This window comes from Salminus brasiliensis, chromosome 23 (genome assembly GCF_030463535.1).
Source record: "Salminus brasiliensis chromosome 23, fSalBra1.hap2, whole genome shotgun sequence".
NCBI lineage: Eukaryota > Metazoa > Chordata > Actinopteri > Characiformes > Bryconidae > Salminus > Salminus brasiliensis.
In genome coordinates this window covers 7099424-7117560 of record NC_132900.1, presented here as the reverse complement: position 1 = coordinate 7117560, position 18137 = coordinate 7099424, and the positions used below count along the sequence as shown (strand labels likewise).

At 41.9% G+C, this 18137-nt stretch overlaps 1 protein-coding gene across 1 annotated transcript; it reads left to right on the top strand.

The window, feature by feature from the left end:
* Positions 1 to 10226: 10226 nt before the first annotated feature.
* Positions 10227 to 16858, top strand: loxl5b (lysyl oxidase-like 5b). The gene is made up of 7 exons (XM_072668867.1): positions 10227 to 10926; positions 11024 to 11132; positions 13500 to 13637; positions 13942 to 14098; positions 14941 to 15036; positions 15434 to 15549; positions 16101 to 16858. The coding sequence occupies exons 1-7, from the start codon at positions 10227 to 10229 to the stop codon at positions 16105 to 16107; spliced, it is 1323 nt and encodes a 440-aa protein (XP_072524968.1). The 3' UTR covers positions 16108 to 16858.
* Positions 16859 to 18137: the final 1279 nt, after the last annotated feature.

Here is an 18137-nt window from a genome sequence, read left to right as displayed (position 1 = left end):
CTCCGTGTTGCGTTTTTATTGTTAACAAGGGAACACTGTGTACAAACACATATTACAATGCCTTCTAATCTGTGGTGAATGAATAACTCAATCAGATACAGTTGCTCGTATATCTAAAGTGGTCATTAAGTCATGATGGATGATATGAGATCATGTTGTCCTGATGATAACAGGCAAACTGTGACCTTCCTGATGCCTGAAGGACATGTCTTTGTTAAATAATTCCAGCATGAACTCCACATAAACGTGAAATACGTGAGGAAAAATCGGTGAGGAAGTGCTTTCCCACTGGCACGTCTTCAGAGCGCACAGTACTGTTGTTTACTAATGTGATCTTGACCTTGCTTCTATTGAGTCATGTGACTCTGAGGTTAGCAATGAAGTGGAAATGAATAAATATAACCCCCAAGATATAAACATAGCCTGATTAGACAAGCAATAGGTAATCCATTATCAATACCTCATGGAAAAAATAGCATAGTACAGTGTTGGGGGCGGGGGGATTCAACGTCTGAAGCATTTAATGCCTCCAAAAGCAACTTAACAGATGGCTTTTAGACAAAATGGTTAAGAATACATTGCCTATTGCCTAAATAAGATTTTGGTGCTACTTTTTTATCACTATCAACATTACTTACACTATATGTCCATGTTTGTTGACACCTCTACTAATGAATATATTCAGCAACTTAAAGTTGTAACCATTGCTGACACAGATGTGCAAAAATGCACACACATAGCTTGTCTAGTTCCCGTCGAGAAGTCCTGCCAATATAATAAGACCTTCTGGAGTAGCCTAATGCCAGGCATGGGCTAGAGCTCATTCTGATCCTCATTAACGTTGCAGAATTTAGTTACAAGCCTTCCCTGGACAGTAGAGAAAGTTACTCCAACAAATGCAGGATGAAGTGTCACTCACTTTACACCTGGTCACTTTATAAGTCTTGAGTATCAGGATATTATATATATATATATATATATATATATATATATATATATATATATATATATATATATATATATATATTTGAGCCATATGTTATAGCAGTGGAAACGCTGCCGTCTCTCCAAGACGCATTCTACAATCAAAACCGCCCCCAGTACACTCCAGACACCAGTAATAATTGCAGCGCAACAAGAGAATTTGCATATTCCATCTGGTCTGACTAACCGGAGAAACATCTAATTACTGAGTGTAAGGGCGTGTGGGTAAAATCTTTTCAGAATACAACTCCAGATACTAGTCACATGAAGTGAGCAGGTGTAATACAGCAGGTGTCTCTTTTGTAATACCCTTGATTTCAGGAGAAATGATTAAAGAGCAGGTGTCCCAATACTTTTGTCTCTATAGTGTATATTACAATACATTACAAACTCATAACAGCTGAGTAGAGTTACCAGTGATTTTAGAGTAAAAGAAAAAATGGCTGGTTCCTGTTAACACCACTGTAAAGAAATCCATAGGTTCCTCTTTAGTGACCACATCCAACCCCTCTAACTGAGTTCAATTGTTTGTAATGTCTCAAAAGTTTATGCTAGCAAATTTTGAAGACAAGGACTGGTGGAATTCCCCTTTAACCCCTAATGTGAAATTCTGGATTCATCAGATTAAACAGAATCTTATTAATTCTCCTACAGAAAGCATACAGCTTTACTACACATTGCAAAACACCTTGTTCTTCCCAATGACTTGTTCTAAAGCGAGTCGTGAGCTCAATGCGAAAAGCCTTGTCTGGCTACTCTGTGCCACCCCTGGAAGATAAGAGGGTGAGTCTTATCTTTTAGTGCGTGGTCAGAAGGTCTGGAGTGCCTACGCTGAGGCAGCTGGGAGTGGGTGGCAGTGAGGGAGTTTATATTTAGGCTAGCAGCGTCAAGGGAGGAGAGTTGGAATGGGGTCTTGAAATATTTTTGCCCTCTCACCCACAGAACCACCCATCAAACCCACCCCCCTCCCCCCACTGCCACCCTCAGCTACGGCTTCAGAGAAAGGTGAGTGGCAGACTGGCATTCTTGCCAGCATCACAGTTCATTACGAAGGGCAAGAGTGGAAAAAGGGGCTGGCAGCTGAGCTGTACACTCGTATAAATAAAGCCTCCTAAATGGTTCTTACCTTGGAGGAGTACCGTTCTCAGAAAAGAAACAAATAGCTATATTATGTGGATTAAAAGGGTTCTTTAAAGAACCGGACATTAAAAGCATCTAGAATCTAAAGATGTTCTGCTATAGTATCACTTCCAAGAACCCTGATAAGCACCTTGATTAGTGTGTGATTAGTGAGTGTAGATCAGTTTCAGCCCAATTTTAATGTGAAAGTGGTAACAAGCAAGATCTGGTTTACTATCAAGAACCTTGGGAACATTATCTCATCTAAAAGATGACATTATAAAATGAGGCCTCATCAGCACCATTCCCAGGTCCAATATGCTTACTAACAGCCAAATCTTTCAGATGATACAATCACTGCTGACCCCCATTTTTACTTGGCACCTTTCCAGAAGAGAGAACAACCAGCTTTATTTGGGGTTCATGGTATGAATTAAGGACTTGTCACAAACCCTCATAACTGGCATAGACGGACAACAGCAGGAGAGCTTGTATGCGCAGCTGAAAATGTGTGAGGGAACATTTCCAGCATTTTTCCAGCGACTTGAAGGCAGTATTAGCAAGCGTAGCTTGGGTGGCTTTTAGGTAGAGTAGCTAGTGAAATATACATATAAAAAAAATCTATCAAACTCACACCACACACACTGCTGTCTTTTTCATAGATATTCATAGATATTTGAGAAATTGCTGGTGTACTGTACTTGTTACAGAGACTGTTCTGTATTTCTACTACTATTTTTGCAGTTAGCCAAGTTAACCAGGTCAGCATCCTCGGTTTAGCTCTGTTTCAGTGCTTTGAGCCTGAATCCACTTTTCACTTTGTCTTGTCTTTAAGAAATGCATGAAACCAAAAAAATGGGGGGTTTATAGATTAGTGATTGAGTGATGGTGCTACAGTGATATTTTGACACAGTTGTCGCAGTAGTTGTATTGAGTGGAAGTACGTTTTACCCCGATATTGTCTTAAACGGAAGACAGCATGGATTATCAAGAAAAAGGTCAGTTTATCCATTCTGCACTTGAGCTGGCATTTCCATGACTGGCTGAGGGCCACACACTAGCTACCGCTTTCTGGCTCTCTCAATGGCCTACACCCATAGCAACCCACTGGGAATTATCTTGGGCCTCCTGATGGCCAGGTAGTGCTTTGGTAGTGTCAATCAATCTACCAAACTTAAATGAAGAGCTAACAAATCCCCAAAAATACACACTGATCAGTCATAACCTTAACTCCACTGACAGGTGAAGTAAAAAACACCTACAGTGGCATCTGGGTGGATATGCTAGGCAGGAAGTGATCCAGTCAGTTCTTGAAGGTTATGTGTAAAAAGCAGGAAAAGTGGGCAAGCATAAGAATCTGAGCCACTGAGAACCAGACTGTGACGGCTAGACGACTTGTGGGTCTTGTGCAGTAACTTCCAAAAGTGGTCCACCTGTGAACTGACAACTGCTCATTGATATAATACATGGAGGCCCCAGGGTCTGCTGCTAACATATTGGCGCTTGATAGCACAGGACAACTTCAGAGGTCTTGTGAAGTCCATGCCTCTTATGCTCAGATCAGTTGTGGGGGCATCTGTGGTGGGGGACCTACTCAATATTAGGCAGGTGGTACTAATGTTATGGCTGATTGGTGTATACCGAGTTACAGTAAAAAATAAACAAGAATGCTCTTTAATTATCTGCTAACACACATTAATACTAAACTGCAGATACAAGATTAGCTGATCTAACTAAACCGCTGGTGTGAAAGCGGTGAGCTACACCCGTGTGATTGCCTCCCATTCATCTACACGAGATGCCACGTGTACCCACGTGTTCCTCAGGAGGATGGGCACTGACATTTGAAAGTAACACGAAACAAATTAAACGTCCTTAGAGGGGCCCTGGTCCTGCACCTGCTTTGGAATTTGGGTCACGCGTTCAGGTTAATTATCTGAGAACACGAGGGAACACGGTCACGTGTATATCTCGCTCCACGCAATCATAAAATCTGACCATCTGCGATATTGATGGTTGAAACGCTGTATTAACACGTGACTCTCAGACTGCTATCATACTAATACGTGGTCAGTCATTCGATCCTTATCTCGCGATACTTTTACTAAACAGGGTATTTTCTTTCTTGAATCTCGCGATACCTTTTCCAGCCACTTTACTACACTGGTGTTTGTAGCAATAAGCTAACCAGTAGTAGCAATTAGCTGTACTGGTCGACCACGTACGCTAGCACCAGCAGAACCCACTTTAGACGTCCATGCTGGTCTAAGCTTTTTTTTCTGCGGCAAACCCCGCCCCTCCTGCGCAACGATTGGCTCATATTTGAACTCCTGGGCGTATAGATATAACCAGCCAATCCTAGAGCCGAGGATATGATCCTACCATCCAATCCCAACGCAGAAGAGGCGGGCCTTCCGGAATACGGGCGCGTAATTAAAAAAATCACGCGTTAGAAGTTTCCCCATGGTCCCAAGTTCCCGCAGATCCGCTCAATGTTTTGTTTGGTTTAATATCAGCACGCCATTCGAGGTACAATCCAGCATTTTCTCACCTGACATAATGGTCCCCACACATGATCAGAAGCAAAGCAAAGGTGACCTTCAGCCCCTTAGGGCGCTACCATTTTAGATGGAAACTCCGTGAAGGATAGTGTTTCTCTCTACGTGGCTTCAGGTGTAAAGAAAAGAGGGCTGGTATATTCCTTTTGGGATATCTTGGGCTCAAACCAATAAAGACCTTCATCTTCGTTTAAATCGCACAAGAGGCAAAGATCAGTGCCGCTCTGGATACCTAGATTAATAAAATGAAATAATTCCAAAGTGTAGAAACGTTAGCTCGAGGGTCGGGAGCAGCAAACGGGGAACATCTTTATTCAACAACTTTTATTTACTGCAAAAAAGTGGTTTAGGAGCACAACATGGACTCATATGTTCACACTGTGACCGTCTTTGTTTATTTCCAACAACGTTACAATCGTTTATTACTATAAACGTTGAGGCAGCAACAGTTTGCTTGGGTTTTGCTTTTTTACTCTTATTTTCACGTTTAGATGCACAATCAAACACTCAATGTAATGTTTTATACTTACTGGCGTCTAAACTGTATGTTACTGTCCTGGCGAAGGTGTCTTGAGCCAAACGGTTCCCACGCACTCGCCGCTCTTATAGCGCCAAACGGAGGAGGCGCTCTCGGGTTTATTCTGGGTTGCAAGCTTGCAGTCTCAGCTTACACCCCACATGCTCGCTGTGCTCTTGCCCTATTTGGCTTTCAAGTGCAGCCCAGTAATTTCCTGCCCTGACCCCGAACAGTACCCCACCGACCCTCCGCCACTCGGCAGGTGATATTCCTGGCTTATAAGGACAGTCCATGTGACACATGCCTCTGCGTCCTGGACACATTGAGGTCACTCTCAGGGGTTTTCCTCTATAGCAGCCACGGAAATGTTCAATAGGCCTGGTTGAGATAGGAGAGCTCAAGGAATAAATCAGGGTAGATTCCAGTGTCCTGCTTGCTGACCTTTCACTTGAAAGGGCTTACGGCATGACTTTCCAGTCCATATGGTTGGTGTGGTATAGCATGGGCCTTTTTTAGCAATAGGTGTAGTAATTGGTGTAGTGGTTGGTGTAATGTAACGTGGGGTATATAGAGATTAGTGTAGTGTAGCATGGCCTATGTAGTGGTTGGTGTAGTAACGGCATTCAGTTCTCTGGCTGTGTAAGCAGACTACACTACACCAGTAAGAGTCCTTGGGCCAGACTCCTAACACTACATTCACCTGCCTGTGTAGCATGAGTTACTCTGGATTAGATTATATTCCATAAATATAAATAAATGGAAATTAAGCTACAAAACAGCCTCAAAAGTGAGCTGTTTTATGATGTCATAAAAAAGCATTGCATTTGCATATTTCCACCCATTCGGCCTACATCGGTTGAGCCACGCTCATTCACACTGAGGTTATATGTAGTGTGGTAACACAGACAGCTCTACACAATGCACACCAACCAGTCAGAACCGAGGTCATTCACACACACACTGTAAGCCTTGAAGGTACACTAATGGAAATGAATCCAGAATTATCCAGAATAATTAATCCAAAATCTTATAAAGTAAATAGATAATCAGATGTTTTTATAATACCATGGTCTAAAACCAGGTTATCAGGTATGGGCAATTATGAATACATACAGCTCATGACAATATAACAGTTTCTTTTGATAGAGTTGGGTATATTATACTATTTAACAGGCAGTGTTAACCTCAAATATATACAGAATTAGAGTATAAACAGTAGAAATCTGTGATAGAACATATTCATGTAGAGTCCAGTTCACACCCAGATAGCTTTCCACATTTTATTCATTCAGAGTTGGGTTTTTTCATGAGTATTATTCTAGTGTTTGTTGGGTTGTAGTTCACTATGTTTGTAGATGTGTAGGTGAACGCAAACCCAGTCAGATGTACTAACTCAGTTACTGGCCTATCAGTGTCACCTTGTGGGCAAATGCATGTAGTACAGTGCATGGATATACACCAATCAGCCATAACATTAGTACCACTGACAGGTGCAGTGAAAAACACTGATTATGATCTGTAAAAGGGTTGGGATCCACATAGTGTACAAATCTAAGCCACTTTGACAAGAACTTAATTGTGATGGCTAGAAGACTGGGTCAGAACATCTCCAAAACATCAGGCAGGTCTTAAAGGGCTCAGTCCGTCAGTACCTACCAAAAGTGCTGCAAGAAAGGACAACCGGTGTACCAGCAACAGGGTCATGGAGGCCCCCACCTCACAATTTACAGAGCTTAATGGATCTGCTGCTAACGTCTTGGTGCCAGATGCCACAGGACGCCTTCAGAGGTCTTGTGGAGTCCATGCCTACATAATCAGATCTGTTGTGGTGACACAAGGGGGGCCTAGTCAATATTAGGCAGGTGGCGCTCATGTTACGGCTGATTATACAGTGTATAAATGACTGCTTTTTAAGCAAAATTTAGACCTCACCTTATTTTACTATCTGTGTAATTATCACTAGTTACTCTGTACTGTAATTGCAGTTATAATTATTGTAAAGCACCTCAGCACAGTTACTAGAAATATGATATAGATTATTATATAGGACAAGGTTACGGTCCTACTGCACTGTGTCTAACAGTCCCCACAAGTCTTCAGTCTCAGTCAACTGATGGAACTTATTCAGTGTAATTAAGTCAGTGTAATTAAGCCCTTACAAGAAATTAAAGGTGCATGTATTTGTCACTGTACACTGAAATGTCCTTTGCATTTAACTCATCTGTGGTAGTGAACACACACACTAGTGAACTGGGGGCAGTGAGTACACACACACCCAGAGCGGTGGGCCGCCAACTCCAGCGCCCGGGGAGCAGAGAGGGTAAATGGCCTTGCTCAAGGGCCCAACATTGGCAGCTTGCTGAGCCCAGGAATCGAACCCACAACCCTGTTATCAATAGCCCAGTGCTCTAACTGCTGAGCCACCCCCGAGTTACCCCTGTAACTCAATCAAATGGCTTTTGTAAAAGTATTTTGTAGCAACTCAAAGCCTTAAAGCTACATTAAGAGAATCACTTATTTCAGGTGACCCGTTTGGTTTTGTTTACTTCTACAAGTTTATTGGAAAATACCTGATAAACAAGGATGCAGTGTAATTACTATTTGTGGACTATTAGTGCCCCCTTGTGGAAAATTTCCAGCTTACTTACAAGCCATGTTACACATTAGATTTTTGATGAAATACCTACTGCGGATACTATTTCCCTTACAATGCCCTGCATGTACTTCTCTGACATACATATATTTATAAATATATCAGTTTATCTCTGAAATATCATGAAGCGATGTTTTAGGCAAAGTGGAAGTGCACTCAGAACCATTTCCTGTAGGCCTGCATGTCTCTGGGGTGTCTGTTAGTGGCATTAAACTCTTCAAACATCTGGTTGCCATTCACCACCACAGTGAACAATTCAGACTCTGTGAGTTCCTGGAATCGAGCATTTCACACCTAACCCACTCTGACATTGTTAACATCTCAACCATGCAAATCACACAGAAATCCCCCCCTTATAAAGTGTGTACAGTTTTACAAAATAAGATTTTTTTGAGAAGTAATAAACAGCCTCTGTAACTACCCAAATATAACACAACATTTTCAGCTAATTCAGCTAATTCTAACACACATTTACTCTGTCTTTCATAACTAGCAGCAGTGTGGCCTGTGCTAAAGTTTGGGAACTTTACAGAGTCTGGATCTAGTAACACCCCTTTTTATTTCAGTCCTTCAGTTCTTATAGTTAGTATTGCTTCCCACAGTGTGTTGGCAGAAGGTCTCTAGATATGCTAGATCTACAGCTTGTTTGTGGGTTGTCCACAAATTTTCTTCGAAAATTCAGTTTCAGTTTGTGTTCGTCTGTCTAGGAAGTCCATGGTGGTTTGTAGAAGATCTGTTGAAGAAGCTGTCCGCTCTTCAGCTTCAGCCTTTTAACAGATGGTCTGGCATTTGCAGTTGTTGGTATTTTCTGTAACTCTTGCTTCCCTCCACTCCTGCAATACTGCCAATGCCACTGGCTGCAGCATAACCCCAAAGCGCGATACTCCACCTCCATGCTTCACAGTTTGCAAGGTGTTCTTCTCATGAAATGCAGCCTTCAAGCAAACATTTGCTGATTGAGTTCTTTTTTTACTTCATCAGTCCACAGCATTCGTTTCCAAAATTTGTCTGGTTTCTCCACATATGTAAACTTCAGATGTTCAATTTGGTGACGAGGCTTCTTTATTATGACTTATCCATTAAGATTATGTTGTACAAGAAACACTGCACAGTGGAGCCGTGCTCTTCCTTCCCTAATTAGGACTGATATGTCTCCAAAACCCGCTCAGCATATCTTCTCACTGTGCAGGAACTTATTTCATCCAGCTTCTCAAAATGCTCAAACATTGATTTTTGTGATGAAATCACAGTTGGGTTTCCTTCTTATGGCTTATTCATTGCTCTTGTTTTCAGATCTTCAGACAGTTTTTAGAGGAGCCCATGTTTGCTGAGTGTTAGTCCAAAGTTTGAAGAGTCTGAGAATTAATAAAGCTTGGAAATTTGCTTGGAATCAGCTGACAGTTCCTGACTACAATCAATAACATACTTCAGGCCTGATTTCTAATCAAGGTCTGAGAGCTTGTCAAATAAGTTTGATTAGGTACAGAAGCTGCTCTTATAGAAGACTGTAAGCATTTGGCTCCTTCAGATGTTCTGTAGCATGCGTGAAACACTGAGTTTTGTGATGAGGTCACAGTTAAGGTTTCCTGCTTATGGCTCTTCCATGAAGATCATGTTGGTGCAAGCAATGCTGCACAGTGGAACAGTGCACCACCCTCTTGACTTAGCTAGACTGTCATGCAGATTCACAGTTGTCCTATGAGGGCTTTGATTTGCCTGCCTTACCAGCATACAAGCAGCTCTCTGTAAGGGCTTTACTGGTCTTCCAGACCTCATCTTGACCTCCACAGTTCTCCTGACCTGCCACTTTTTAAATCACAGCCCACACTGTAGCAGCTTTACTACCTTCTTTCAATCTCCCCCTGCTTTGTGAGCTTGACCTATACTTGGTGTTTAATTCTTTAGGCTGTTGGTTGGAGGTGAGCTTGTTTGATGAGTGTTAGAAGAAGGTTTGAAGAGTCAGAGAACTTCTAAAGCTTAGAAAGTTCCTAAGCTGACTGTTCCTAAGTATAGTTGGTGACTGATTTGTCAAGGGGACCTCATCACAAATATGTTTATTAGGTACAAAGGCTGTGCTTACTATTCTTCAAAACGTCCAAGATTTAGTGAAGGGTGTCCTAAGACTTCGATGTATGGCTTTGGAGGGAAGTGAGTTAAGACGGTCTGTGCCTCCCTGTGTAAACTCTCTCCTTTTGGCAAACGACCCCCAGCCCCCTCCTCCTTCTCCTCCTCTCTCTTTCAACTTTCTGTGAGGGAATTCAGGCTATGCCGCTGACGCGCTCCAGAGAGATCCAGAGAGAACATCTTGCACACCTCCAGCTGGAACTTCTGCTTCAGCCTCAGCTGCTTCAAAACTCAGACTTCATTAGTCGAGCAACCCGATTTTGTTGCTAACATGTCTAATCTTACAGTCCTGCTGCTCTTATGCGCCTTTGATGGTCTCGTGCATTTCGTTACTGGGCAGCAGGCGCGCGAGAGGATCGGTGGCCCGTGGACGCAAAGGATCCAGTGGCAGAACAACGGGCAGGTGTACAGTTTGCTGAGCACAGGTTCCGAATACCACGCGCCCCTTCGCTCGCGCACCGAGTCCCGGCTCTACGTGAGCAGCCGAAGCCAAACCGCGCGCCACGTCTCGGCTGGCCCCAGCGCGACGGTTCAGGAGGTCACCTCGGGGGCGCACGGGAGGCGCACTGCACTGCCGGCGGCTGCTGCGCCTGTGCGTGGAGGGCTGACCACTGCCGGTGCGCCGGGGGCGCGCGGGCCAAATGGCACGAGCCCCGTGCCCGCGGCAGAGTATTCGGGCGTCGGAGGCGTGTTGGGGAGGAGGAACACGAGCCCGAGCGCCGTGCGCGAGGACGATGACACCGCAGAGAGGCAGCAACGGTTGCTCGCTATAACCGGCGACACGTCGAATAGCGAAGAGGACGCAGCGCCGCGAGACGCAATGGTGAGCGACGACCCGCGGAACCCACGGAAGTTGCACAGGAACGGGGTGCTCTACAACGCGTACCCGCCACCCTCTCTGCCACGCGGCGTCCCGCGCTCCCGCCGCCCTCCTCCTGGAACCGGCTACGGCACGAGATACTTCCACCAAGGTGAGAGCAGCGCTTCCGGACGGCGCGAAAGAGGACAGGTAGAGTTCACTTTGGCGCGCGTGCACTGACGTGTCCGTCCTCGTGTCCCTCTCCGCAGGCCTGCCGGACCTCGTGCCGGATCCTTATTCTATTCAGGCAGGGTCTTACGTGCAGCGCATGCAGATGTACGCGCTCAGGTGCGCTGCGGAGGAGAACTGCCTGGCGCGGTAAGAGCTCATTACGCACACAAGTAAAAGATCACCCAGCGCACTGGTTAACTCGGTGTCCAACTTTTGCATAAGACTGTACCAAGGGACATAACGCTTTGATTATTTGCATCTAATAACGCATCTCATAACGCACTCGTTACGCACCCATGACGCACTGGCTGCACATCTCATAACGCACGTATAGGGCACACATAGGACACTCAGAACGCATCAAATAGCATGTTTGTTACGCCTCTATGAGTTAATAGATGAAACTGGGAAGCAGTCCCTGAATCCCGTCAAAATACAGTTGAAAATGTCTGTTGCAGATAACAGATAATCAAAGTGAAAAGAAGACCAGTGACACTAATACATAGATTAAAAAGGGGTTACACTGTTAAAAGTACAGGATCCTTCAAGACCTTTTGGAGCTTCTTCAGTTAGAAACTGTGGATGGACATCCTTTTTCTTTTAAAAACCTTCCTTAAAATGTTCCTCAAAGATCTTATACTTTTAACAGTGTACAACACACACTGACCACAGCCTCGTTTATATCTACTTTCTATAGATGTAACTACAGATATCATATCGTGAAACAGCATAAATAAATAAATCTTATGTGTCCTATAATACCCAAAACACCATCCTATATTATCCTGTAATATACATGTTGTCCTATAAGACCTAACACACTGTCCTATAATACTTAACACATTGTCCTATAATATCCAACACATTGTCCTATTACACCTTGTTGTGGTTGGTGTGGTGCAACAGATAACACCACTATCTACCAATAAGATATTGCACCATGTGGGAGACTGGGGTTCAATTCCCAGTCTGGGTGATTGTGCTGTGCTACACCAATAAGAGTCCTTGGGCAAGACTCCTAACACTACATTAGCCCACATCTGCTCTGGAGAAGAGTGTCAGCTAAATGCCATAAATGTAACACCTAACACTCTGACCTAAAATACCTTACATATTGTCCTACAGCACCTACCATATTGTAATATAATAACTCACACTGTTCTATAATATCTAATATTGTCCTATAATACCTAATGCTGTCCTATAATACCTAACACTGTTCTATAATATCTAATATTGTCCTATAATACCTAATACTGTTCTTTAATACCCAACACTGTCCTATAATATCCAAAACACTGTCCTATCATACCCAAAACACTATCTTATAATACCTAACACTGTTGTATAATACCCAAAACACTGTCCTATAATACTCAAAAAACTGTCCTATAATACCTAACACTGTCCTATAATACCCAAAACACTGTCCTATAATACCTAACACTGTCCTATAATACCCAAAACACTGTCCTATAATATCTAACACTGTTCTATAATACCCAAAACACTGTCCTATAATATCTAACACTGTTCTATAATACCTAACACTGTCCTATAATACCTAACACTGTTCTATAATACCCAAAACACTGTCCTATAATATCTAACACTGTTCTATAATACCCAAAACACTATCCTATAATACCTAACACTGTCCTATAATACCTAACACTGTTCTATAATACCCAAAACACTGTCCTATAATACCTAACACTGTTCTATAATACCTAACACTGTCCTATAATATCTAACACTGTTCTATAATACCTAACACTGTCCTATAATATCTAACACTGTTCTATAATACCCAAAACACTGTCCTATAATATCTAACACTGTTCTATAATACCTAACACTGTCCTATAATATCTAACACTGTTCTATAATACCTAACACTGTCCTATAATATCTAACACTGTTCTATAATACCCAAAACACTGTCCTATAATATCTAACACTGTTCTATAATACCTAACACTGTCCTATAATATCTAACACTGTTCTATAATACCTAACACTGTCCTATAATATCTAACACTGTTCTATAATACCTAACACTGTCCTATAATATCTAACACTGTCCTATAATATCTAGCACTGTCCTATAATACCTAACACTGTCCTATAATATCTAGCACTGTCCTATAATACCTAACACTGTCCTATACATTTACATTTATGGCATTTAGCAGACGCTCTTATCCAGAGCAACTTACAAGGTTACTCGTTTTACAGAGGTGGGCCAATGTAGTGTTAGGAGTCTTGCCCAAAGACTCTTATTGGTGTAGCGCAGCATAGTCACCCAGACCGGGAATCGAACCCTGGTCTCCCACATGGTGTTGTTGTAATGCAATGGTAGGTGGTGGTGTTATCTGATGCGCCACACCAACCACTAGAAGAGGAAATTGTGAAAATTGTAGAAAGCATTGTGTCCTGTTCTACTGTATCTTCATTCATCTCCACATGCATCTCTAGATCCTTTCTTTAGTGGTGTTTTGTGTTCTTTCTAAGGTCAGCATATAGACCCACAGTGAGGGACATTGACTACAGGGTTCTCCTACGCTTCCCGCAGAAGGTCCGAAACCTCGGCACCACAGACTTCCTTCCCGTCAAACCCAGACACCAGTGGGAATGGCACAGCTGTCATCAGTAAGTGTTCTACTGTAACAAGTGCTGCTTGTTCATCTGTAGCAAAAGCTTTCAGACTGTTGAATAAAGACACATCAAGGCAGCGAGTGAACATTTCTGTGTAGCTGAGTGACACCTGCGGGCGCAGCAAAATGCCCACCTAACACCTACAGTACAGAGTTCTGTCTGTGTGAGCTCTTGTCACCATTTTCTACCAGCCTGGTTTCAGTTAGCTACAACAACATAGCACAGAACTTTGAAACTTTCTCTCTCCCCTTTTCTCTCTTTGTCTCTCTCCCTCCTCCCTCGCTGCCTCATTCCATAGGCATTACCACAGCATGGATGCCTTCAGTCACTATGACCTGTTGGATGTAACCACTGGCCGCAAGGTGGCAGAGGGCCACAAAGCCAGTTTCTGTCTGGAGGACACTGGCTGTGACCCAGGCTTCCGCCGACGCTACGCCTGCACTGCACACACACAGGTACACACACAACCAATGAACAGACACTCTACTACTCAGCATCACTTGTTAGGTCAATATTTGTACTTTAGGCAATAGAAATGTCTGGGTAGATGTTTCTTATAGTATTTTACACTAGAAACACACTACAGTAGCTTTTATACTACAGTACTGCGTTTGGACTCGGGTATAGACTGCAGTAGTGATATTGGACTAGGGTATAGACTACAGTACTAAGTTTGGACTAGGGTATAGACTACAGTACTGAGTTTGGACTCGGGTATAGACTGAAGTAGTGATTTTGGACTAGGGTATAGACTGCAGCAGTGATATTGGACTAGGGTATAGACCACAGTACTAAGTTTGGACTAGGGTAAAGACTGCAGCAGTGATATTGGACTAGGGTATAGACTACAGCAGTGATTTTTAAACTAGGGTAAAGACTGCAGTAGTGATTTTGGACTAGGGTATAGACTACAGCAGTGATTGTAAACTATGGTATATACTGTAGCAGTGATCTTGGACTAGGGTATAGACTGCAGTAGTGATTTTGGACTAGGGTATAGACTACAGCAGTGATTGTAAACTATGGTATATACTGTAGCAGTGATCTTGGACTAGAGTATAGACTGCAGTAGTGATTTTAGACTAGGGTATAGACTACAGCAGTGATTTTAGACTAGGTTATATACTGCAGTAGTGTTTTTGGACTAGTGTATAGTCTACAGTAGTGATTTAAGACCATTTCTGTTGGACAATTCCTCATTATGTACAGGGAACATGTAGTGATAGTGTTACTGACCAATGATTCTCTTGCTGGAGATGTTTGTGGACTGATTGGTTAGCTCTATTATGTGTTGTAGGGGTTGAGCCCTGGTTGTCATGACACCTATGCTGCTAACATTGACTGCCAGTGGATTGACATCACAGACGTCCTACCTGGAAACTACATACTTAAGGTAAGCAAGGATAGTTGTGGTTTTCTGCCACCTATATGGACACAAGTATTGGGACACCTGCTCATCAATCAGTCTTTATTACTTTAGTATATATTATATTATTATTATTAATACTGTATTTATGTAAAACTCTAATTAAATAAATATAATATTTCCACAATTCTGGAAATATAATGATAATAATAATGTAAAGGAAATTGGAATTGGAAATCTAATGATATTTTAATATTATCTAATTTTATTTTATTGTAGAGAATCTTCACTGGATTACTACTGTATTTTAGATGTTATTAACAGTTATATGAACAGTACAAACCGTGACACTCAGTAAAGAGCTCTTCAAGTAGGGGTCATTTCAATGGAAATATGATAGTTGTTTCTTTTGATGAATTTGTAGGTATCAGTGAACCCAAATTTCCTGGTTCCTGAGTCAGATTTTTCTAACAATGTGGTACGCTGCGAGGTCTTCTACAGTGGCCATCACACCCAGACCCGAAACTGCAGAATAACCAGGTGAGAACAACAGTTTTAGCACATGAAATGCCTAAAATGTTGTTAACATTGGTCATTGTTGATTTAACCTCTACGTAGAGGCTTGGCAATCTAATTAAATTGGATTTGCTCCACTGATATTAGAGCCACCCGCGTCAGACCAGCCGCCCACCCTCTTGCAACTGCTATCTCTCATTATTCTTACCTATGATTTTATTAGTTATATTATAGACTGATTATTTCAGCACACCAGAGCTGAAGAGCAGTCTCATGTGGTGATACAGCAACTTTTTTATCTATAACTTAGTCTTGAGTCTTGGTTTCTCCCAAAAGTTTTTTCTTGCTACTGTGGCCTTTAAATTAGGTTTAGGTTTTTAAGTTTTGTTGATCTCTTCTCCTCTTACTGATTCCGGAAAAGCTGCTTTGTGACGACTTTAGTTGTAGAAGTGCCATACGAGTAATGTTTGATGACTTGATGTGACTTGAAATCTGGGTCTGAGAAACTGGCCTTGTATGTAATTCAATGTGTCATGAATATTGAATCTAATTTTGAACTCCTCTTATTTTCACAGGAACTAAAATGGCTGGATGGTGTGAACGTTATGTCTGTCGCTTTGATGTTGTTGTGTTTTGTCTTATTTTTTTTTATTTGAGGTGCGTTTGGCAGTTTCTGAAATCCCCTGCTTTAAAGACTTGAAATATTCCCTTTGGGTTTTGGAAAAATGTGCCATAGTAAATGTACTGTATCTGTTTTTAAGGTAAATTTTAACCCTTGTGCAAGCAGCAAGAGCTCACTATAATGATGGCAAAATATCTATTTCACTGGCTGTATGTTTCTTGTTGAAATGTGCAGTATGGCATTACAGCGATGCAGTTTTATAGTCCATATATTTTAATTTAAGACTTGTTAAGGAAATGTGCCTTTTAATGTCACTTTGTGTTACTATATGTGTATAGCCAGTTGCTTTTGATTTGATTTTTGATTTTTTTTGTATTTATTATGCAGTATATGAAGATGCGAGGATGTGGTATTCTATAAAATTGACCAAAGGGAAGTTTTATACAATCTCTACTGAAGCAGTGGTTTGGTGACTCTCCAGTAAAGACCACTAGCAGACCATACAAAACGTTGTGCTCTTTTTTGTGCCATGAAAAAATTTAATTCACTTCCCTTCGTCGCTGTGTAAGAATGCATGAAGGTGTCCAAGTAAACCCTTTTGAGCCTACGTGTAGTCAGACCGCATGCACTGTCCTGAATGCTTCCTTTGTGTCGCGCCATGATTACAAGAGACGTTCCACGGTTGAGGCTGTTTGGCCTGATCTGCAATAAACATTACACGGAAAGAATGTAATACTAAAAATGAACTGTGTTTCTTCCTTAAACTCTTTTGCTATTAAATCACAAACCCACTCAATACAAAGTCTCTGTTTTGTCTGATTCAATGAACTATCAGCTGAGGCTTTGGTTTAAACTCGCAGTGTCACATTTATTCAGCTTTCACAAACTCTTCACAAAGACTTCTGGGTTTTCAATTAAACAATGCCTAACAGAGCCCATATCCTACAGTTTTCTCCCACCATCTACCAGTGATGTTTGTATGGGTTTATGTACAAGAACCCTCAGCATCTCTACCATCAGCTTGTGCTGAATGACATGTAAAGACACAGAGGCACTCATCACACTTTAATGCTGGTAAAATAGATATGTGGCTGGCTAATGAAAGCCTGTTAAATCAGGCATTTTTTCACTTCATGGGTAACAAGACTTACCTGCTATAGCTACACGCTAGCCAGCTAATGCAATTTTATGGCCTTAAGATGCACTAGTAAGGCACTACTGATTGAAACATGGCCTGTGCAAAGGTGTAAAGTAATGAAGTACAAATACTTCATTACCTTACTTAAGAAGAAATTTTGGTTATCTATACTTAACTGGAGTCATCCTTTTTTAGATGACTTTTTACTTCTACTCCCTACATTATCATATACAATTATAAATTTGATTGTGGTTGGATGAGAAGTATAAACATATACCATTCTGACTCCCTATTGGTTTATAAGCGATCCATCGCAGCTGCACACGTCACGTCACACTCCAGCAAGCACACAGTAGACGTCTGTAGTCTAGTATAAAGACGTCCGTGGCAGAGACTCAAGAGAACTGCAATAAAACGTCCTGACTAAGCCCCACATTTACATTCCAATAAAGCTTATTGATCACACGCCTCTGAAGTTGGACTTACAATACAGCATTACAAAACTTATAGATAACTACTCATTTTGCCTCCATGAAGCACATGTTAATGCTCAGTAGTGCACAGAGATGCTCCTTTAATAGATCTGATATTACTAAAATGCTTCATTTTCAAAGGGCAGATCTGCAGCTGAAACAGGCAGCCTAGTGCAGCCCCACATTTTAATAGAACATTATCGTTATTATGGCTTTTAGAAAACTGTGTTTTTGGGGAGGTGGAGTAGGCCCCTTTAGGCCCCTGTGGTGCGGCCTAAGCTTTTGGCCTTTGTTTTCCTTACAATACATTTACTTTTATACATTAAGTAGTTCTGAAACCAGTACTTTTACACTTTTACTTGAGTAAAAAGTTTAAGTT